The sequence below is a fragment of the Poecilia reticulata genome, linkage group LG1, assembly GCF_000633615.1.
Source record: "Poecilia reticulata strain Guanapo linkage group LG1, Guppy_female_1.0+MT, whole genome shotgun sequence".
NCBI classification, from domain to species: Eukaryota; Metazoa; Chordata; class Actinopteri; order Cyprinodontiformes; family Poeciliidae; genus Poecilia; species Poecilia reticulata.
In genome coordinates, this window is record NC_024331.1 from 8,488,773 (window position 1) to 8,510,860 (window position 22,088).

General features: G+C 40.0%; 2 protein-coding genes and 1 long non-coding RNA gene across 5 annotated transcripts in view; 1 reads left to right on the top strand and 2 right to left on the bottom strand.

Annotated features, from left to right (window-relative positions):
• Nucleotides 1–1,944: 1,944 nt before the first annotated feature.
• Nucleotides 1,945–4,407, top strand: LOC103466008 (uncharacterized). Its single transcript, XR_533909.2, has 3 exons — nt 1,945–2,052; nt 2,486–2,553; nt 3,450–4,407. It is a non-coding gene; the product is annotated as an uncharacterized LOC103466008 (long non-coding RNA).
• pdcd4b (programmed cell death 4b) lies at nt 3,412–12,396 on the bottom strand. 2 transcript variants are annotated; one of them, XM_008411397.2, is made up of 13 exons: nt 12,292–12,396; nt 11,752–11,857; nt 10,513–10,830; nt 8,697–8,791; nt 8,331–8,444; nt 8,010–8,231; nt 6,107–6,204; nt 5,408–5,522; nt 5,094–5,201; nt 4,892–5,002; nt 4,656–4,795; nt 4,489–4,542; nt 3,412–3,622 (listed from the first exon to the last, which is right to left on the bottom strand). In XM_008411397.2, the coding sequence occupies exons 2-13, from the start codon at nt 11,792–11,794 to the stop codon at nt 3,556–3,558; spliced, it is 1,485 nt and encodes a 494-aa protein (XP_008409619.1). In that variant the 5' UTR covers nt 11,795–11,857; nt 12,292–12,396; the 3' UTR covers nt 3,412–3,555. The 2 variants fall into 2 exon arrangements, with proteins under 2 accessions (XP_008409619.1, XP_008409708.1); XM_008411486.2 differs by having other exon boundaries at nt 3,556–3,622; nt 12,302–12,367.
• A 1,049-nt stretch (nt 12,397–13,445) lies between these two features.
• Nucleotides 13,446–22,088, bottom strand: part of rbm20 (RNA binding motif protein 20) — a 50,828-nt gene continuing 42,185 nt past the window's right edge. For both annotated transcript variants that reach the window (XM_008411124.2, XM_008411197.2), the window contains exons 6-14: nt 20,913–21,059; nt 19,736–19,867; nt 19,576–19,655; nt 18,843–19,488; nt 18,676–18,762; nt 17,247–17,832; nt 16,104–16,169; nt 15,039–15,160; nt 13,446–14,717 (exon numbers count right to left, since the gene is read on the bottom strand). In XM_008411124.2, the coding sequence (XP_008409346.1) occupies nt 14,649–14,717; nt 15,039–15,160; nt 16,104–16,169; nt 17,247–17,832; nt 18,676–18,762; nt 18,843–19,488; nt 19,576–19,655; nt 19,736–19,867; nt 20,913–21,059 (1,935 nt within the window). In that variant the 3' untranslated portion in view covers nt 13,446–14,648. The remainder of the gene's footprint in view (nt 14,718–15,038; nt 15,161–16,103; nt 16,170–17,246; nt 17,833–18,675; nt 18,763–18,842; nt 19,489–19,575; nt 19,656–19,735; nt 19,868–20,912; nt 21,060–22,088) is intronic.

The window sequence follows — 22,088 nt, forward strand, 5'->3', positions numbered from 1 at the left end:
TGAGAAAAAGTAAAACTTTTTACTTTTCAGGCTTTAAAATTTATTTATTTTTGCTATTAAACTTCAAAAACTAACCAGGTATAAAACAACAACAACAATTGAGACCAAAGTCTCTTTTACAAGGATGGAAATAAAGTAGCTGCTCCTACATATTGAAAAAAATTCAATTGAGGTTGTTCGAAGATCAATCAATATCCCTCCTGGATGCTTCCCTATGGGTGATTTCTCCAGGCGTCCTCCACTTGGAGCAAATCCAGGAACAAACCCAAAATCCATCAGGCAGACCAGTTCCTCCTTCTGACCCCAGAACCCCTCAAAACGAGACAGTGTCCGTCACAGTGGAGAGAGATGTCTGAGTTCCCTTCCTAGTCCAGCTACCTGCACATTCTGATCATGTACAAACCAACAACAATGATGTACTTTTGGAAATAAATAAATTGGAAACTAATTAGTTAATTGAATAATTATCTATTTAATGAATTCAAGATAAGATGAATTGTATTTTTAATAACGTAACGAGTGAAAGATTAACATTTGGTCAGCAGAACATCTGAAGTAGGCCAGTGGAAGAATCAACAGGTTTATTCTATGTTTGAAGTGGATTTGTAACACATTACCTCAGTCTATGTTATTGGTTATTTCAATGCACATGCTAAAAGACAAAACCGACAAGATATTAAATACTGGAGATAATAGGCCAGTTGTCATTATCTAAGGTTGAACAGATTATTGTGAACAGATTTCAAAAGAACTTAACAACAACAACCTTTTAGGCTATGTTTTAAAACTAGGTGCAGGACTAATCTATAAATGTGTGCATTAAAGAAAATAATTTGAATTWWAAAAAAAACTGATCAATGGAAATTTTATGTAGACTTCCAATGTGGTGGAATACCATTTCTGCTCTTACTCATTTCTTTTTTTGGTTGATATTTCTTTGGCTTGACGCACAGTGGGTGATTGTCTTGTTAAAGCTGATGACGTGGCGATCATCTCCTCAAGCTAGTTAATGCTGTCCAGTACAGCATTCTGTTGAAACCTAAAAACAGGGTTGTTATGATTTCCATAACTTTAGGGAGCTCAAACGATAAACCTTATTATCTCTTCACATAGCACATGAAGCATTAGACCTTTTTAAAACAGTGAAATACATGAGCCATATCATAACAAATGATTTATCTGACAATGCAGCAGTAACAGCATACCAAGTTGGACATTGTACATTTTTATGAAATGTTTGCCGTTAATATTTTTTGTAGTATTTTGACCCCGTTTTTGTGATTTAGCTCAATGCGTCTGCAGTGAAAGTAAATGTAAATAATTTCACCAGCTGGTGGTGTCCATCTTCAAATCTACATGTTGTTTTCACACAGAATTACCACCTGAGAAAGTGAGAAAAATCCAACTTAGATTYTTTACACAGATGGATATTAATACAGCAGGATTAGAGTCCTGCTGCAGGTTTCTGCAAACAACTAAAGCGGTGATCACTAACTGCAAGAGGAGCCTTAGTATCACTAAWAGAAGCTGCAATGATTAACTTACAGAATCTGTGTTATGCACTGAATGCTTCTTGCAGAATCTTGCTCTTACAAACAGGCAAGCAAAGCACTGAGACTTATCAGTGAAAACCAGTTTCTGAGGGATGTTGCAACATCGGCCTCTATGCGTTAAACCGAAGATAACACGCCCTTGCTCACCCTTGGACACAAAACATTGAGATTAAAAGCTTGCAGAACAAGCAGGACAAAGGCGTGTTCTATTATTACTAGAAGCAGCAGTAGAAACATTATTAGCGTTAGTATTATTAGAGAGCAAAATGTAAAGAGGATTATATTTATTTACATTTACTGGACCGTTTTTTCGTTACATAAGCTGTCTAACAAAGTACAACTGTGCCGTTTTAACATATCAGCTTAGCTTCAATTCTCCGAGCCGCCTGTAGGTGCTGCTAAAGCGCCGTGTTAATGAGGTCAACGCAGAAGAACGTCACGTGATTCTGCGGACGCGTTGGCCTGGCAACTGCAGCAAACCTTTATCTGGTGCTTAAAGGTAAGAATGAGGAAAAAATACAATAACGCATTTAAACATTCGCTGTAACGTTTTCTAAGCCTGATTAGACAGTCAGCTAAACCTCGCAAGGAGCTTCTTTAAATATAAAATGTCCCTCAACGTATCCAGGCCCAAGTAAATGCATCGTCGCTAACATGCTACATGGGATTAGCTTTGTGCTAATCCGCAATAATTCACGTCTGTGGTTAAAAGTGATAGGTTCGAGAAGTGTTCGAACTGCTTCTTTTCTCAAATGTGCCATTGAAATTATTTATATGTACAGAAAAATGTTTAAGAAAAGTGAACATGGAAGGGTCACATCAGCTTTTATCACTACATTTCATCACTACAGTTGCATATGTGGCATGTACGTGAATTAGTGTTGATCATTTTGAGTCCGCTAGATAAGACGTGTTTTTTTCTTACCTTTCAGCACGCGCCCACAAGACACAGCGATGCCCGAGGTCAAGTCAATATTGAGAGAAGTTCTGCCTAAGCAAGGTTTGCATCGCAGCCGCTTGTCATCTGAACAGTAGTAGTTACTAAAGCTTGTTTGTGGATGCTCCGTATGACTTGTGGACTATTGAGACATCTGCAAACCCTTGCACAACTAGTCAAAGATTCCTGTGTTCCCTTCTTATCACTATCTGCGCTCAGTTAACTAGTTATGGTAGTTGGACTAGGAATAGAAATATTTGCAAAATTATTCGTACCCTTTACTTCCTCATAATTTGCCAAGTTATGATAAACCTCATTGGATTTTATTGGGATTTTCTGTGATCCAGGAAGACATGACTATGTATAGCTATGAGGTTAAAGGAAAATAATACAAGATTTTCTAAATTGTTCGGGAATAACTGTGAAAAAGCTTATATTTTTTTTACCAAAAATATTTTTTTTTCTAAAAAAGCTTAAAAAAAATAAGTTTTTGTTTCCACTGAAAGTTAAACCTCTACTGCAGTCACAAATATTTTGCAGCCTTACAGGCTAACCTGTGTTTAATCTTCCCATAAAGATTAAATTGTTTTGTTCTCAGACTAATCAAGTGTATAGTGTGTGAGAGACATTTCATAACATATATTCCGTTATATTTTACACTATATTTCCCTGCTGTAGAATGTTGATACTATCATAAGTGACTATCAATAACTGTAATTAATGACAGCGAATTGAATTGCGTTGATCGATCACATAAAAATCACTAGCATGAAAATGTTTGGACATTCTGGGTCACCATGTCTATAAAGAACATAATCAGTGAGGAACTTCTCTGACTTTTCAGAATAAAGCATAGAGCAAACATGTGAAATGGATGTTTAGCAATTAAATAATAAATCCAGGTTATTAAAAAAAAAAAAAAAACTTTCTGGGGCTTTTTATTTTTGATGCATCTACAGGACAGCTCTACATGGAAGACGTCCCAACCATGGTCCTGTGTAAGCCAAAGCTGCTCCCACTCAAATCAGTCACCCTGGAGAAACTGGAGAAGATGCAGATGGAGGCTCAAGAGGCCGTCAAGCAGCAGGAACTGGCAATGAAGGAGCAAGGACAGCAGATGCCCAGTTGAGGACTTGAAACCACAAAAAAAAAAAAAAAAAAAACACGACTTTTTGATAAAGAGCACAACTCCAATGAGTCAAACATTGGCGAGAAAGTATTTTTGTAATCAGTGGAACAAACTTAAGTTATACTTTTTATTTTGTAAGTGAGCAGACGCTTTAAGAAAGCTGCAGACACATAAGTTTGTCGGTAGCGGCAGCTTATCTGAGRAATTGTGCAACACGTAGTGATTATTTTAATAGTGACAATAATAGGAAAAAAAACATTTTATAATTATTTAATCAATAAACAAARAAATTGCCATAAGTTGCTGCCTAAGTACAAAAATAAAGCATTATAAGTTATCTGATGGATGTTTTTTGTTTTGATGTGTTCTAGCACAGCGTAGAAGTGAAACACAGCATACAAAGACAGCAGCCAGTTTTACACCCGTTATGACATTGAACTAACACCCTCCCTTTATTTATTTTTTTCTTTATTTCTTCCACAGATTCATAAAGCTCTCATCACAAATTAGTTATCTTGGTACAAACACTGCTTTTGGAAAACAAAAGGAGTAGCAGTAAAACAGAAAAGAAAAAAATAAACTGTACAAAACAACATGGAATGACTGACACTGAGAGGTGTGGCACTTTAAGGGATAGCTTATGTAAATGTTTGTATAGAAACACTGAAGTAAAGTGATCTACTTCAGTTTAAATCAAAAGTGCAGCTTTTCTTTTTTACCCAGAATTATACCATTGGAAGGGAGAACATTTTACTTCACCATTAAAAAAAAACAAACAAACAAAAAAAGAATGCAAGTAAAACGGTAAGTTTTTTTTTTCTTCCACTTCTTTTCAGGTATTCTGGCTCATTAAAAGGCCTAATCAGTACCGTTCAAATTTCACAACTCCGCCGTCTCCCTCGCTGACGAACCTCTTTCGGTTCCTGACAAACAGATCACASAGAGCGCCGATGAGCRCAGCGGGAAAAAAAATAAAATAAAAAAATAACACTGTCGGATCTCTGCARACATTTGTGTGAAATTAAAAAGCACTCACCGGTGCGGACACTGATCTCTTAATATGACACCAATGACTCCCATGTGAAAGCTCTTCTCCACAAATTGCTCCAGGATAAAATATGCAAGAGGAACGTCGATGTTTATCTCATCGATGTCCATGTAAACTCGTTCATAGCCCTGGAAGAGACATGAAATAAAATWWAAAAAAAAAATCTTCAGGATTGAACGAGTTTCACTTGCAGTGCCCGATTCAAACAGCAGGTGGCTCCCTACCCTTCGCATTTGGTCCTCGGTAATGATGGAAGACAGAGAGAGTGACTTGAGTAGCTGCAGCACCATTTTGAATGTTTTCTCYCCTCGGGACTCCAACACCATCACGATGGCCTGGCRAGAGTGCCACAGGTTTTCAGAAAAACGCAACTGAAAATACGCAGCAGCTGCTACAGCAGGAAGACGGACGAGGCGCTGCGCGTACCTCATAGACAAACTCGTGGTGGAAATGCGGGACCTCCAGGTCTCGAAGGCATCTCTCTGCCTCCTTACCGTCTCCAGACAGAATGTACTCCTTCAGCAGCAGGTTCATCTGAAAACGGAAGATCCAGAATGAAATTTATTCAGCTTTAGCCAAATATGATTTATGTTTTGGTTGCATAAAACCCTGCAATTGTGATACTGTATTTCAATGAATGTCAAAAGTTTCCATGTTTTCAAGGGYARTCTTCACTTTCSTGGAAAGTGAAGACTACCCTTCTCTGTCTAGTGAAGTGCAATCACTAGATTGTACTCTACCTCTTTGATGAGTTGTATGACGGGTCGCTGGCCTCCGCCCGTCCCCCAGTGGTTGTCGATGCGAAGGCCGCCCATGCTCATCTTCAGCAGCACAGCTGCTCGATCTAGCGCCGCTCTGCAGATTCGATAAAGCAAGTCAATTTGTGTGGTTTACAGGAATTTCCATAATTCAGGTCAATCAAGTCTCTTCAAATGTTTCTACTAATATTAACTGAAACTCAGTTCGGATACTTTTGGAAGTGGCTACGCTTGGATCCTGAACCATGTCCCGAATCTTGGAATAGACCAGTTTCACACTGCCAGSCTAACTTTTTAAACTCAAGTGACAATCTTTGGACGTGAGGGTGTATTAACTGATGCTTCAAACTGACAGGATAAAAACACTTGAAAGTTTCTGAACTAAATATTTAGTCAGATCCTTTCTTAGGCTCATAAAGACATATCCACCAATCCATCAAACTGTCTCAGTTGCAAAACTGTAAATTTTTACACATTTATACTGCACATTTATACTCAGCTATTTGCTCAACAATCGTTTTTGATGCACTTAATCTTACCTAACAATTTAAATAACCCATTATGAGTGTCAATTTTTAGCTAGTACAACTGAAAATCTRCTAAGTTAAGTCGCATTTCCAGCATGGAGTAGTAAACAGACAATAGAAAACAAGTAGAAGTGCCTCCATAAACATTGCGTACCTCGCATGTTCACAGTCAACTTTGCCTTTGTAGCCGTCGATGTAGCTTTTGGACAGTATCTGGTCACTAACAGCCCGAGCGATGAACTGGCCAACCAACTGAAAAGAGAACATAATGAGAAGAATGTAAATTTTAACATTGTTAAACAGCGCTAGATTTGTGCAATAAAAATTGCAACATTTCTTTCTTGAAACGTTTTTCTCGCCAGTATATTGCAGAATTTGTACAGGTTTCACCGACTCAAATTCAAAACCTACACATCCACAGAAATGCACAAACTTCATCCACAAAAACAGCAATAAATTTGCACTTACATGTGACAGATGCAAAAAATAAAAATTGAGCCAACTTTTTTTATATTAGCAGTACGCCTCAACCGTCTACACACTGCAATGAGTGTGACTCAAACATTTGCCTGACAAAAGTTAGGTAAATATACGTAGAATATACGAGATTTAAATAGTCCTTGTCAAGACAAAAATTTAAAACCTGTGATTGAAATATTATAAAACCTGTGATTGAAATATTAAAGGCAAACTTAGTTTTTAAAACAAACTGAAGACATTTAAAGGACTTACTTTTAGATAAACTCAGGACTGAGGATGTACAGACACCCTGAATCAGAAACCAACTTAGTAAATGAGATGTTTACAGCTGTACCGTGCCACAGCTGTAATGAAGTGCACGCATCCCAAACAAGCAGACATAACAACGGTGGCCTCGGGGGGACATGCGTCTTTGTTTACAGCAGCGTGGGCCGCACGGTTTTGGGAAAGGAAAGAGCCGGCTCTGCTGTTCTGGCCTCCACAAAGCGTGCGCTCATTGTTTCTCTTCCAGACCAGAGGCAGCTACATTACAACGCGGCGCGGCGCAGTGGCCAGACCGAGGTGCGTGTGAAACTGAGAGAACCCCCGAGTGAAAGTGCGGCGTATGCAGAGGTGTGGGGGAAGGGCAGAGTCATAAAGCCCCACCAAACCCACCCAGGGGCGAGAGAGGGAGAGGGAGAGAGAGAAGCCGACTGGTCAGATAAATCAGACCGTGTAAGAAGGGGAGTGGGCCACGGTTTGTTTTTTTTTGCTGAGCTTGCATTTTACAAGAAACGATAGACAATGGCAAAGGATTTCATGTGTGCGCAGACTGGAAAGGAAAGAGCTCACAGACGCACACAGTGGCTCTTCTCTCACAAGCCAACAGATAAAAACCGCAGCGTTATTCCCCTCTGCCAAACCACCAGCAGAGGTAAAACTCCTCCTTCAGAAACGAAACCAGCAGCCTTGAGAAGAACGTATTGTGTAACGTGGGATGGACATAAAGTAGTAATAGTTACCAAACAATTATTAACCCAACATGGCTTGCTGCAAACTGTGATCTCAACTTGTACGGCTGTCTTTTGTGCACCACCACATACGTGTCGGTTGCTTCAGAGGGCTGCTTAAGCCTGTCGCAATTAATCGATTAACTGGATGATAAATTAAAAATTCAATTCTGATTAATAATATTCTCTGAAAGGAAATTTTGTCCACAGAGACGTCAGAATCCATTTTATTTGTGGTTTCGGTTTGTGTGTGATGTTTACTGTTTTAGTTGCGTTTTGGATATTTAAAACATCTTCCAGTTGCAGTGTGAAGTGTTCTGTACATAATTAAACGTGTTTTGGTCTCTGAGGAAGCAAACTTGCATTATTATTAAATTGTCAATATATTACTTAAAATTGGTCTTAAAACGACAACGTAATTGTTTATATTGCTGGGACAAAGTATGTGTCATCATGGCTTTGGATGATGTCTAATAACCAAACCCTGCTTTAAACTTTACTAAAAACACACACACACACACTTTCAAAAAGCAAACAACGTCAACCCTGGCCAACACACACTTCATGTCGGAGGTTTTGGAAACTTACTTGAGGCGCTCCAGGTGTGTCCAGGACCAGATCCGGCAGATCTCTGAGCAGCTTGTCGAAAGAGGACTCCATGTCGCTGTGGGAGAGGACGCTTCCGCACAGGTCCACCAGCAGCCTGGAGGTGAGCTCCCGCTGGCTGGCCTTGGCCTCCAGGGCCAGAGACACGGCGAGCGACGGGACCTCGCTCCGCATGGGGCCCAGGTTCAGGTCCGCAAGCAGCTCCTGACAAAAACGGGAAAAGAAATTTAGTTTGAGCTACTCTCTCAAGGCGGCAAAAGAAAACCCGGTGGAAGGATGTTTTCTACATGTTGGAGCGCTTACCGCTACTTCGTTTGTATCTCCGTGTTCAAAGTACTCTTGCACTATGGGGGTGACCGTCTTCTCAAAGTCCCTCTCATCCAGCGGAGGCACCACAGTCTCGTACACACAGTTTTCCTGTCGAAAAAGAAGAGAACAATTATTTTCCATTTTCTCGTGTTAGCAGGACAGATGAAAAATCTGCACCACAAACTTCAAAATCTCACCTTCAAACCTGTTAACAACTAAATAACCGGCTAATTTTAGCTCGCTTTGCAGCAGCAGAGCAGTAAAAACAAAGTATTTTACAAACACTTCCAAAACTCTGCTGTTTTGAAGTGCAGATCAAATACGCCGCTGAACGATTGTCCTAAATGCAAATGTAATTACCTGATCTTCGTCAAAGTTGGGGTCTTTCTTGTCCACCTCCACCGGTTCGTAAACTTCACCCGATCTTCCCCACACGCCCTTTCCTCCCGCTCCACCTGCAGGTAAAATGTCAGAGATAAAGTTACTGCCCTGACATCTGCTCATGTTAACTCAATAAGGGGGAAATAAATAAAAGAAGGTGAGAAACTTCAGCTTGAGTGTCTTGCGCACGTTCGTCAGTGGAAACACTTTTCCGCAGGTTCCACCAGCCCAAATTGAAGCCTTTTTAAGACCAGCGACGACGAAATTTAAGACCAGCACAGTATCGTATGGGTAAGCAATAGAAGTGAGCCGGTGGCGACGACGAACAAGCAACGGCTCACGATGGACGCAAAAAAAAGCTAACTAGCTAGCTAGCTAGGGTATATTAGCAGCTAGTTAACAGTAGCCACAACCACACATTGTTCCAATTGAGTTCAGTACTGTAACTATACATAAAAGACAAAAACAAGCATCATTGCAGTTGCTGCCAACATGGAGATCAGGCTACATATTTAGTGTAGGCGCAAACAAACACACAAAAAACAATTGAAGGGTGAGCCCCCAGCAGATTGCAGACAGTTTAAGAACACCAAAGCAGCTTGAAAACATCCTTTAAACCCCCCATCAGTTCCACCCATTTTGTGGGTAGAGCACTATATTTAGCTCATCCCACATTAGTTGAGAATCCGTCCCACTTCGGTGCTAAAACGGCTTGCTTTCTCGTCTGTTTTACTAAAAGAAAAAAAAAGAAAGAAAGCTTCACGCCCACACTAAATGTCTCTCACCTCAACTAAAATGTAACACAGATCAAATGCAGAACAGCCCAGAGCTCAAATTGCACGGCTTCGCTGATGCGAGAGAACTGTTGTGTAACCAAGACAGGACAGACTCGGTGCCAAGAAAAACTGGACATGCCCTTTAGTCTGCGGCCCATGGGAAGAAGGCAAGTGGGCAAACCCAACTGCAGTCTGAAGGAGAGGATAGATGAGTTGCATCACTAAAGAGAGGCAAAACTTTTTGCTCCGAGCAAGAGGTTGTCTCTCTTTAGCAACACATTCAGATGTGCTAGAATGTTTTTTTTTTAGCCAAACATACTCGGGTAGAAATTGTAGACTAATAAATTCTGCAGATTCCAATCAGAAAAACATAAAGCTGATGCTACGCGACACAAAATCCTAAGTATTTTTAGTCTAGTTCCTAGCACAAATATCTTAGTAAACTTGAAATAAGACAAAACTAACAAGTAGCTTTTCAGCAAGATATAGGAGGGCATATAAAGTCAAAAATTCCTTTATACTGATGAAAAAATATGGGCTATAAGTGAAATAATCTGCCATGTTACAAATTATGATACGTCTTGTTAAGACTGTTATAACTAGCATTTTTTTAATCTATTTTAAGGAATTATTGACTTAAAATGAGCTTCTCTATTGTGTTGAAAAGTTAATTGTCAGTTAGTTTTGTCTTATTTCAAGCACTCTTGAGATATTTGCACTAGAAACTAGACCAAAAATACTTGGTAGGGTTTTGTGTTTTTGCAGTGATGCTGGCTGGGTTCTGCATCAGACCTGCAGCGGAAAATTGCAGAAAGGCTCGGATGTACGCGGGACACGAAAGAAGGCTCGCTTTAAGGATTTGAGGCGTTCGAGATCAACCGGCTAAGTGGTTTATGGATTGGCGCTGGAAGGGCTACCGCAGGAAGCAGTGAGTCCCTCCAACCCACTGGGAGAGGTGGATTCCTGACGCAGCCGAAAGCACAGACAGAAGAAATATTGAGGAAGCGTCGTCATGTCACCTTTTTTCGGCAGGCCTCTGCCCTTCCCCATGCGGGACTTTCGGTCGAGCAGCTTGCTCTTGGGACTCGTCGGCGCCATGGAGGGTCCCCTCACCACTTCCCCATTGTCACTGAGGGAGTCCCCCCTGCCCGAGTCCCTGGAGGAGTTTTTCCGCAGCCTCCGCTTGGCCTTTGCCTTCAGGCGAGCCTCGTGGATGTTGTTGCTGGTCGAAGACACCCAGTTACCGTTGATCTCGTTGATGGCGTTCTTGTTGGAGACGCCGGATCCCCCATTGTCTTCCTCGGCAGAAATGAAGGAGTCGCTGAGGTCCCCGGCCTCTGTCAAGACACAGAAGAATGAGTCGGTGTGCGTTTGTTGCCATCAGTCGGTGCTTTCACTCCGCACAAAGACAGTTTTTCATTTGGTATTTTGGTTTGCCTTTTTAGATTTCTGCCTGAAAATATGTCCAGAATAATGTTTAACGTTGACGTTTTGACCCAACAAAACTAGAAGGTGAAAGATTATTTCGTTCCGAATCAAAAGTACTTAATGTTTTAGTCTATATACCGGAAATCAACATATTGGACAAATGAGCACCATTTGTGATACAATCAGTTGTAATAATAAATAATTTTTCTGAAATTGACACAGTAAAGCACAGATTAATAATTATATTGAAAACCGAGCAAGTTTGATTTTTAAAATTCTATAAATGGTGTATTTGCTTCAATGCAGAATATTCTCCCACTGTTTTTAAATTGTGAAAAATTTCAGTTTCTATAGTAACAAATATGACCTTTTGGCTGACATTTTAACTGTCATCCGCTTCAATCTCTAAAAAAAAAAAAAAAAATCTAAGCATTCTTCAAAATGCTGTTTATTTAACGCTTTATTGCTACATCTAAAAATAACAAATTATGTATTTGTTGATATTTCGGTTGACGGCCGTTTAGAAATGACAGCTTTTTAGACGCCATCTTAATTTTTTTCTATGGCTCTTTCAAATTAAATCGTTTGATCAGACGCACATTTCATTTGAACATCTCTGAAAATAACTACATCGCATTTAGGTGAAATTAGTTTATTTACTATCCTCTCAGCTACAAAAAATGCGAGTAGAAAAACCGACTGAATTCAGAGTGTAGTGAGAGGAAACACAAAAATCACCCACTTCCACATAAAAAAAAAAAAAAAAAAAAAAAGTCCCACTGCCCTATATCGGTCCCAGCTGATTAAGCGTTTGAGGTTTTCACACTTACCAACAGGGTTTGCGTTCAGCCAAGCCTCGCAGTCAGCTGCCATAGTTTACAGTAGAAAAGAGCCTTTGCAGCGGGACCGTGCAAAAACAAGAATCACCGAAGATAACTGCAAAAAAAAGGGAGGAAAAATAACAGAAAAATTACATTATTTGGCTGCAGACGTGTAGCGATGGTTTGCCCAGACACGTCGCAACACAACCCCGCCACCCCCCTCAACCATTTTCATTCAAAGACGTACTGTTGACAAACGACGGCTAACGCTGTTTAAAACGATAATGTTAATATTGTAATTCGTTTCCCTGGTGTTTATTGAGTGACTTATTCCATATAACTACAAAATGCAGTACACGTCAAGAATAACCGTTCTCTTGCGTCGTTAACTTATCTTACCTCGAAGCCCACACGTTAGTGAAAGATAACATCTAACGGTCAGCAGCTAAATGAACGAAGCTATTAGCTTTCTAACAATGCCGAAGTTTTAAATGTACAAATGTGCCCACTCAAATGTTTTACTCAATAACAAGATTGTAAAAGACCTACCGTATCGCACCTTGAAGCTTTAAACTCTGACGCGAACGCTGTTGTTTTTGTTTCGCTTACCCAGCAACGCAGTCACTTAAGGCTTGTGTTTTTCTCATCTGATTGGTCCAGAGGAGGGGGCTGTTTCAGGGGAGCCAATCAGAGCGCAACAAAGAATTTCCTTCTAGAAAGTTCCATGTAGATCCATGAGGTCGTGTTGACTGAGAAGTGCTGCCCCCTGTCGTACAGCAGAGTATGTACGTTGTGTCCTGGATATGGATGTCACCGTTTAATACAGCTACCAAATCCACATTTTTGCATAGAAAATCGTGATGTAAATAGCTATGCTACTATCAAAACTTTTTTTTAAATGCAAAATGGGGTTACAAGCATAAACAACCCGATATCAGGCAATAATAGACAGAACAGTACACAAATTATTCACATATGTATTTTTTGAATTAATATAACATATTTCAAAGCAACCTCTAATAAATGTAAACCTGCAGACTTAAAGATATTAAGAAAAACAAAAAGCCTTTGTGCAACAGCACGACACTACTACACTTWTGGAAAGTAAATACATTTCAGCTGGTGAACAAGCAAGGAAAACAATTTAATTTAAAAAAATAATCTTGTCGATTCAGTTTTACCAAGACAGTGCAAATATTTCAGCCTATGATTACAGTAATACTTTTCAGTGTAGATTGTGTTTATAAATGTCTGAATCRTTGTTCACCTTGTTCACATGGATGTAATCCCAGGAGCATTTCTGGAACAATCTGGAAATTTCTAGAAAATTAGAGCCAACACACAAGCTCCTCTTGACAAAATAAAAGTGAGGAAGCTCACATGAACAGGGAGATATTAAGATTTATATTAAATCTGCATTGGATGATCTATTATGCTATAGTCGCACAACAAAACTAAAACAAGACATAGCAGAAAAAAGTAGAGCATTATTTTGAATCGGAAGGAAATGAATGCATTTGCTTTCTATTGTTAAATAAAAATCTGAACAGTGACATCTATTAAGTATAACTCAGAGACCTCAGAACAAAAGTTCTAGTTATACTTAGTTTAAATGACACAGAATTGAACTCGATTTACTCATTCTGAAGGAAACTGGTTGCAACGTTGTGTTTTTTTAGGGATATCAAATACAAAACCAGAAGCCATGTGATGGGATTTATTAGATTGTTTGTATTTTATAATGGCTGACATAGTTTTAGACATTTGCAACGTTTTCTTCTTGCATCACAAATGTGTGGAAACAGTCCCTGTAAACGACACTATTACCGATTTCACAAGATCCGCGTCCAGAGCATAACAGATTCTGGCTTGATACACATTACAGAACATTAACATAAAAAAATGCATGGTCAAGTTTAATGCTTGAGCTGCTGCAGATGATATGGCACATTAGACTGGGATTGTCTTAGGAAGCAAAGATTTTAGCAAAAATCTACTGAAAAAATAAAACATTTCCATAATTTCATCATTGGAAACTACAGTGATATGAGTTTACCTGAAAGATTTGCAGTCAACCATATTCAATTCAAGCCATAGATGTAAATATATAAATGTTATTTATACAATAAACTGGTTTTAGTATAACAAGCCTGAGAATGTATTCTACTGTCCTTTTAACTGAAAAAAAAAACAACAAAAAAAACATTTTGCCCCTGAGAGCTCAGGCTGTAACACAAATAAATGGACAAAATGCAAATAATCTTAAGAAACAATTTGATTTGGACAGACGTTGCATGGCATTTAGAATGAAGAAACAAAGCCAACACACCAAACATGGAAGTTTACTACAAACCTGCTTCTGGCTAAGAGGTCACTCTAAGGACGTCCTGATCCAAACCCAGGTCATCAGCTCCGTGTCACGGCCGTTTTAAACCATCGCGGCCAGAAAATATCTGCCAAATGCCTTACACTACTGTTTTATTTAAATATGCAAATAATTAGATTTAACTTAAAACAGAAAATAACATATTTCCAGATGAACTTTTTGCAGCAAAACAAAAATAAATAAATATATATATTGTTTTTTGTTTTTGTTTTTTTTCAGAAAAACTTGCATAAGAACTCTGGGAAGACAGTCATTAAAAGCAGTCCACAGTGTAAACCTCCTTTACAATTCACTTCAAGTATGTACAAAACTGAAGAGTTCAAGACATTTTAGTTTAATTTAAACATAATAAAAACTACCACAACAGTCCAAATAAAATAAATTCAAGCTTCTGTTTGTCACATTATCCATGTTGTTTTTTTCCTCCCTCTTCTTTCTGTAGCTCTACACAAACTCCACATATTCACAGATCTTCCCCCTGCTGTGTACTGTATGTTGGAGGTCAAGGGTCAAGCTGGTGTCAGTGCGCCGCGGAGGGTTCAGCCAGCGCGCTCGACAGGCCGTTCTCTGCCAGCTGGGACAGGTATTTCTGTGAAAATAAAAGCATATGACTAAACTTCAAATTCCAGCATTCGTTCACCACAATAGCATAGCATTTGAGCTACATCACACAGCCCTGAACTTTATATTTTTAAAAATCTGACTGATGAAGGTTTGGTTCTGTTAAACCAAACAGGCTCAACAGAACCAACAAGGACATTAACATGCTTTTGTTTCTGTTGTTCACCAGACGTGCAGTTGAATGTCACCAACACCCCATCCTGCTTGGATAGGTATGAAGTGAAAATGTAGATATGTAAATACTCCATATTGTATTTCTATATATATAGTTGGAGTTTGAGAGATGTACCTGCAGGTTTCTGTAGTGTACGGTGCTGCGGCAGTGAGTGGTTTTTGCAGTGTCCTCGCTGCTGTAGAACAAGCCACACAGTTTGCAGTAGAAGCCTGTTCTTGGCTCAATGAACTCCACTCCTGTCAGAGAGAGAGAGAGAGAACAACAACAGTCCAACACCACCCAGAACCAGAACAACACATGACTCATGGGTCTCGGCCAGGAAAAGCAGGGAATCTCACATAGGACTTGCCAAAACTTTTATTGGTTGGCATTCTCCTTCCGTGATGTTTGTGACAACATTTTAAAAAGTATCGTTGTGCAGTCTTCAACATTCGGGTCTAATGTGCTTGCGTGATTTATTATTTTAAAAAGTTGTTTCAGCAGAAATAAGGCAATTGTTCTGTTAAAAGAATGCTGCTGTCGGTCTCCGTCCTTAAAGGTGGCACAACACATTCAATCGGAGTTCAATTGCTTTTAGGTGAAAAACATTGCATAGCAGAAAATATATATATATATATATATATATATATTTACAAATCACAGGTGCCATAACTATTGACAACCCCTGAAGATTTCTGTAAAATAAGTGTAGCTTAAATTTGTTTGTCCAATTCCCATGTCACCTACCAAGTTACTTTAAGTGTTTTATTGAACTCTTAATTAGTAATTCGTGACATTATGTTCTCCTGGGATGTAAAAGTGACGTTACAAATACAACCTCTTTAATCAGCCGCTCTTCAAAATGGAAAAGACAAGAGAACATGCCGTTCATACAAGGGAGATTCTTCGAGAAAAGAAGTCCCCACTTTGTAGTCAGACTAAGTGTTCAAAAGTTTAAAACAACTGGAAATGTGACAAATAAAGTGACATTTTGTGAAGATCAAGTCAGATTCTCAAACAGCTGAGAAGAGTTTTGGGTGGGAGACGTAAGCATCTATAATCCAGCCTCTGAAATATGAAACAAGATTGATTTAGCTGCTGCTGAGGCTGCGTCATATAACTGGCCACGTGGCAACAGTTTGCAATGTTTTATGATGTTAATAAAGTTTTAGTGACTATGTTGAAGTGTAATGTGCTTACCCAAAGGAATGCTGTGTTCACTGACAGCTTTGTCCTGCTCTAGAGATGAGGAGGGGGCTTCGATCTCTGTCAAAGACATTTCAGCAATAAGAAAGTTGTTGTTAAGTTCACTTATTGTTTACTTATTGTGTTTGGTCCCTTTGGATTTTTTTTCCCTCTCAAAAGAAAAAAATTGTAAAATGGTACAGTTTTGTTTTCTGGTTTCACATACACTTATTATTGATGTAAACGTCAGTAAGTTTTGTTTTTTGAACAGTTATTTTTTCTGTAGTTCAATTATAATTTTGGGGGGAAGAATTGGGCACATAGGATGATTTTTTTTAAATACTTATTTTGTTAGGGTTTTCTCTAAACCACGGTGGTTCATAGAACAGAAACAGTCTCAAATGTAAAGACTCCTGATTAAAATATGAGTCAGTGGAGAAAATGTGGAATCCTCAATCAGAAACGAGATGCAAGTTGAGCTCCAAAATGTGGAGGCAAATTATTACAAAAATACATTTGAATATAAACAAGCTGTTAATCAACTGCTCAAACATCTCAGAGCAAAACCCCCCAAAACCCAAAAGCAGAACTTTAAGGATGTTTTCGTACCTGACGGTCCGGTAGACTCTGCTACATTTGTTCCATTTTCCAGGTTCGCTGTCACACTGTCCAACAATCTAAACCAATTTAAAAACTTGCTTAACCTCCTCGCCTGTGGTGGCGCTACACCAAGAACCACTGAAGGAAATGGCACAAAAACCTCTCAAGAAGACACTGATCTCAACTTCCTTCTTTACAAAACGAAAACAAAAATGAAGTAGTGTCAGATTTTCATGGCTGTAAGATTTCTTTTTTTTTGTTTTCAAGAAAACTCAATGAGCCATTTTTCTCACTAGCACTTGACTCTTGCATTTGTTTTGGTTGTATTTACCCAGAATGCTCTGCACTACGGTTCATTACTATTTTTGGAAAGATCTTCGATCCACTCGCAACGTAAAACTTGCTTAGTGACATTTAACTTTTATTGTTCTCTAAGCCTCTTAATAAAACATGTTGCTGCGTGATTACGGAAAATGAAAAATCCTAATCAATGTAACATATTTTTGAAAGTCACCTTTGAAGAAGATAAAAAAACCCACACATATTATAGGGAAGTACCTCTTTTCAGACTGACGTCCTTCAGCTGAACTTCCAGATGGATTTTATCTGGAGTCTGTGTTTCTTCCTGGCTTCTGCTGTCGTCTAACAAACAGACATGATTTTCCATTGGCTCCTCCGGCGCCGTGTTGTTGGGAAGCTTGGCGCTCTCCAAGCACGTCTCCTCTAGCGCCGCTTTGAACTCCTCACTGGGGAAGCCACTGATGTCCGACACTTTTTGCTCTGTCGTCTCTAAATTCACTTTCTCGGTTTCAGTACTTGGTGCGGCGATTTGATCCTCTGCTTTCTCAACTTTGGATGCTGACGCCTCGCCCCCCATCTCCTCAACAGAGTCCTCCCGTTTAGGTTTCTCGCCGGATTCTTTGTGCTCCTCCACTGCTGTAGTCGATGGAGACGTGGGCTTCTGCTGCGGTTGCTCCGCTATCGGCTGTTTGCGACAGGAAGCAAACTCCTCGAGCTCAGAGAGATCTGGCTCGAGGATGCAGTCGTCCTCCCCTCCCACTTCATCCACCGTGACCAGCTCCTCCATGTTTTTGGGATACCAACATTCTTCATCCGTGTCCTCGGCACTTTCCAGCACATTCTCCTGACGACACGGATGAAGGAAATGTTTCACAAACACACAACAAGGCGCTTACACGTTTGACCTAAAGCTGCAGACAACAAAAATGTTTAAAATACGGACTCGTTTGATACGACTGAATGTCGAATACAGATAGTCGTCTACCGTTTACTGTCAAGAAACTGACATGTTTCAAATCTTGTATAGATGCTTCAAAGTTTGAGTTGTTAAAAATACATTTTGAACTTTGTTCCACGCTTTGTTTTAGTCTGTTTTTTACATTTATTGCTTCATTTTGAGCCATATAAAAGAAAAAAAAGGTTATCACTCCCATTAACAGGTAAAAAAAGAAAAGAAAAAATATATAGGCCCATATAGACACAGTAATAAAAAGTTTTATGTAATACTGTATTTAGATATAAAGAAGATATAAATTATGTAATATGTATGTATGTATGTATGTATGTATGTATGTATGTATGTATGTATGTATGTATGTATGTATGTATGTATGTATGTATGTATGTATGTATGTATNATGTATGTATGTATGTATGTATGTATGTATGTATGTATGTATGTATGTATGTATGTATGTATGTATGTATGTATGTATGTATGTATGCATGCATGTATGTATGTATGCATGTATGCATGTATAATTGTATGCATGTATGTATAATTGTAAATTATGAATAAAATTACATTTAGTAATTCTATTAAGGTACTGGAGCAGTAAACCGCTCATGATGAACATATTTATGACAATTTATGCATGTCTTAGCCAATTCAAGTATTTAGGTTTAAAGCATACCAGGTCAATAATCTTGTCCGCAAATAGTATGAAAATCCTGATTATTTACTCACAGTTTCTCCGTCCTTGTCATTTTCAGCCGCCTCTCTTGACTTGTTGCTTTGTTGTGGCAGAACAGATTTTTCTTTGGCTGCGGCGTCCTGAAAGGAGAAGACATTTTATTGGTCAAAAGATGAGACGGATGTAATTATCCGGCGATGCAGAAGCAAAAGGTGCTCACAGTGTTTTCGGGAGCAGCTTCTCTCTCCTGTTTCTCGGCGTGCCTCCTGCTCGGGTTTCTGCTCCGCCTCTTGTCCTCCGGCGTTCGACACCGCGGCTCGTTCGTCGTCTCAAACTCGGAGTGTCTCGACCGGACGGGGTGGTCGCCGTCCCTCCTCCTCGGCTTTGCGTCATGCCGATAGTGAGATGTCCTGCTGAAATCTTCGTCCATGCTCCTGTAGGAGTTGAAAGACGAGCCCAGGGGGCTGTCCCGCGGGTGCCAGTCTCTGCTGCTCCTCGTCGTTGTCGCTTCGCCGCTTCCGCGTTCGTCTGTTGACCTCAAGTGACCCAAGTGTTTGTGGTAGCTCTTCCACCGGTCGGCCGTCCTCCCGTTGGGTCGACTGTCGTCCATGCTGCCACCGCCGCCGCTGCCGCCGTTCCTCCAGGGACCGTCCCGCTCCCTCTCATCCTCCCCTCGTCTCAAGTGCGATATCCAGTCTCTGGAGCCCCGGTGAGGGCTCAGGCCGTTGCTGCCCCTGTCCTGACCCCGGCACGGAGCCGCCGGGGGGCTGTGGGCAGAGCTGCACGACGTGAAACTGGGACTGTGGGAATGAGGACTCAGGGAGCGGCTGATGGGGCTGCGAGACCGCGCTCTGTCTGGAAGGTAGCTGACAAGAAACAATAAAGAGAAACATATCTCTGTAAATGTTTTACTTTTTGAAAATTTAGGGACTAGAACGCAACAGTTTCCTTACTGTTCAAGTTCTTGCATTTTGTCCCTTTCCTGCTGTGAGGTAATATCCTGGATGATTGACTGAACATCTTTACCAGGTTTCTGCAAAGAAAGAAAATATCCAGGCTTAGTGGCTGACCAACACATCCTGAGTGTCGGTTGCTTCTTTGTCGTTATTTTACCTTGAGCTGCAGCTCCTTGTACCTCTTAGACATCCGTATGAGGAGTTTCTGACCGTTAATCGTGGCCGGAGTCAGTTGATAGTATTGAACCATGGCCTGAGCTGCCTCTACATACGCCATCTCCAGAAAGGCCTAGTGAAGGAGCAGAGAGAGCTTCCATTAAAAAAAACAATAACAACGAGAGTGACAATCTGGTGGTACATCAAGGCATAGCAACGTTTTAAATAGTTACGTTTGAAAGTGACCATTACAAAGCTGGAAGTCATTTTAATATGTTCCACGGCTTCCTTAAGAAAACTGTAAAACTTTCAAGAGCGACAAAAAAAAAAAAAGCATGAAAAAACGAATCCAAAAATAATTTTTGAAAAAAATAAAAATAAGTCATCTGAAAATGAAGTGTTGACATAATTTCATAAATATTTTACTTCTTAAGTTATTGGCCCAAGCTGCACTACTATATTATGACTGGGAGGTCATGGCAATTAAAGTTGCTGCAACAACTGGGACCTTGGAGGCGAGCTGCAGAAAGAAAGCTATACTCACCACTTCCTCGGTTAACAAACGCCTGCTGACAGCTGCACAGAAACTTTAACCTTGATTCTCTAGATGTTTTACAATGAGACATGGTCCCACAAAGGGTTAATTATTCAGTTCAGCTCCAAAAACGCTGCGTTGACCCAAAAAGGAAAATTAAATGTTGTTGTAAGTCTTCAAAGAGTTTGCTCTTCTGTGGCGGTCTGCGTTACAGCAAATCTGAAGAAGCCTCTGACTGAAGACACTCTGTTGCTGTACGAGAGTCACTACGTGGCCAACTCAAAGTAACAAGTAGATGGTTGGGTATGTAAAGATATGAAGACATGAAGATATTCTCTAGCACATATTCAAAATACATTTGCCTTCTTTTAATCTGAAAATCGCAGGATGATTTTCAGAGTCATGGTTAAATGATTGATTGTTACTTATTTATCTAACATCTCATTCTACGTCTCAAGACAAAAAGCTTAGCTAAACCCAGATTTCCCTTCATCTGAGATTATTATGAGGAGAAGAAAATTTGGTACTTCGTACAGACGATTTCATCTGAGCAGAGCATTAACTGGAATTAGCCGAATGAGCTGCACTGAATCTGAGCCACACAGCTGAAGAACTGTGACTACAGAGTAAGTTAATTTTGTACCTGATGGGTTGAGCGCATCAGGATGTAGTTGGTGACCTTCCCGAACGGTATTCCCAGGTTGATGACGTCGTTCTCCGTGCAGCTGCCTTCGGGCAGGTTGCAGATGTGAACGACGCGGCCGGCCGAGGCCTTCCTGGGTGGAAACGGCTACAAGCACAAAACAGACAGACGTGTGTCCAACACTCGGATCAGTGATCGAATCTGATGAGCATCAGGAATAAAGTCCTACTCATTTAACAGAGCTACATTCCCAGTTTTCGAGGTAGCTAAACACACGTTACACAGGCGAGAGTTTTTACAGGATTTATTGCAACTCTTAGGCATTATACACAGAAGAATGTTAAGTTTGCTCTGCCTCATAATAATAACAGGGAACAGCCAGTGAATCTACTCTGTCCATGTAATGGAAAAGTTCCTTGTCTTATTAAAGTCGTCTCTCATTTTGACTTTGGTCCCTGGAGTTTTAAGGCCCTTTGAAGCCGTCTTGGTTTCAGACAGCGGCCTCACCTAATGTCTGCATAAAATGCAGGATTTAAAAGTCAAGCATAGTGTGGAAAACCTGGCTGTCTAACTATGTGCAACATTAAACCGCATGATCCCATTTATTATTAGCCCCCCTGGCAGCAGCACTGTGGTGATAATGAAGGTTTCTTGTTTGGATTTAGAGAGTTGTCAGTTGACGAGACCCAGACATTTCTCACATTTGACACTCGGCTGCAAACCTACCGAGGCACAGCGGTTCACCTAAACGGACCGGCGGGGGAAAGGAGAGCGTTAATCAAGACACACAGCCGAGGGAGACTCTGGAGGAGCTGTAGAAGCCCACAGCTCAGGTGAGAAAATCAGTTAACAACAACAGCTGTTGGGTGTTACAGAGGAGAGGCTGGTCGTTTATTGAACATTTATGGCAATGTCTGAAAAGATTTGGAGGTGGCAAAAAAAAAAAAAAATCACATTATCACTAAAGGAAGTGCGAGAGAAAAAATTGAATATTTTCATTAGTTACAAATTCTAAAACCTGCCGCTAAGCACCCTGCAAGTAGTTCCCACTCCTGCCCTTTTCTTTCTTCAGTTTAATACAGAAACAAAAAGTTTACTCAACTCTGAGACTTGACAAAATAAAACTACTTAAAGATCAGGAACATATATATATATATATATATATATATATATATA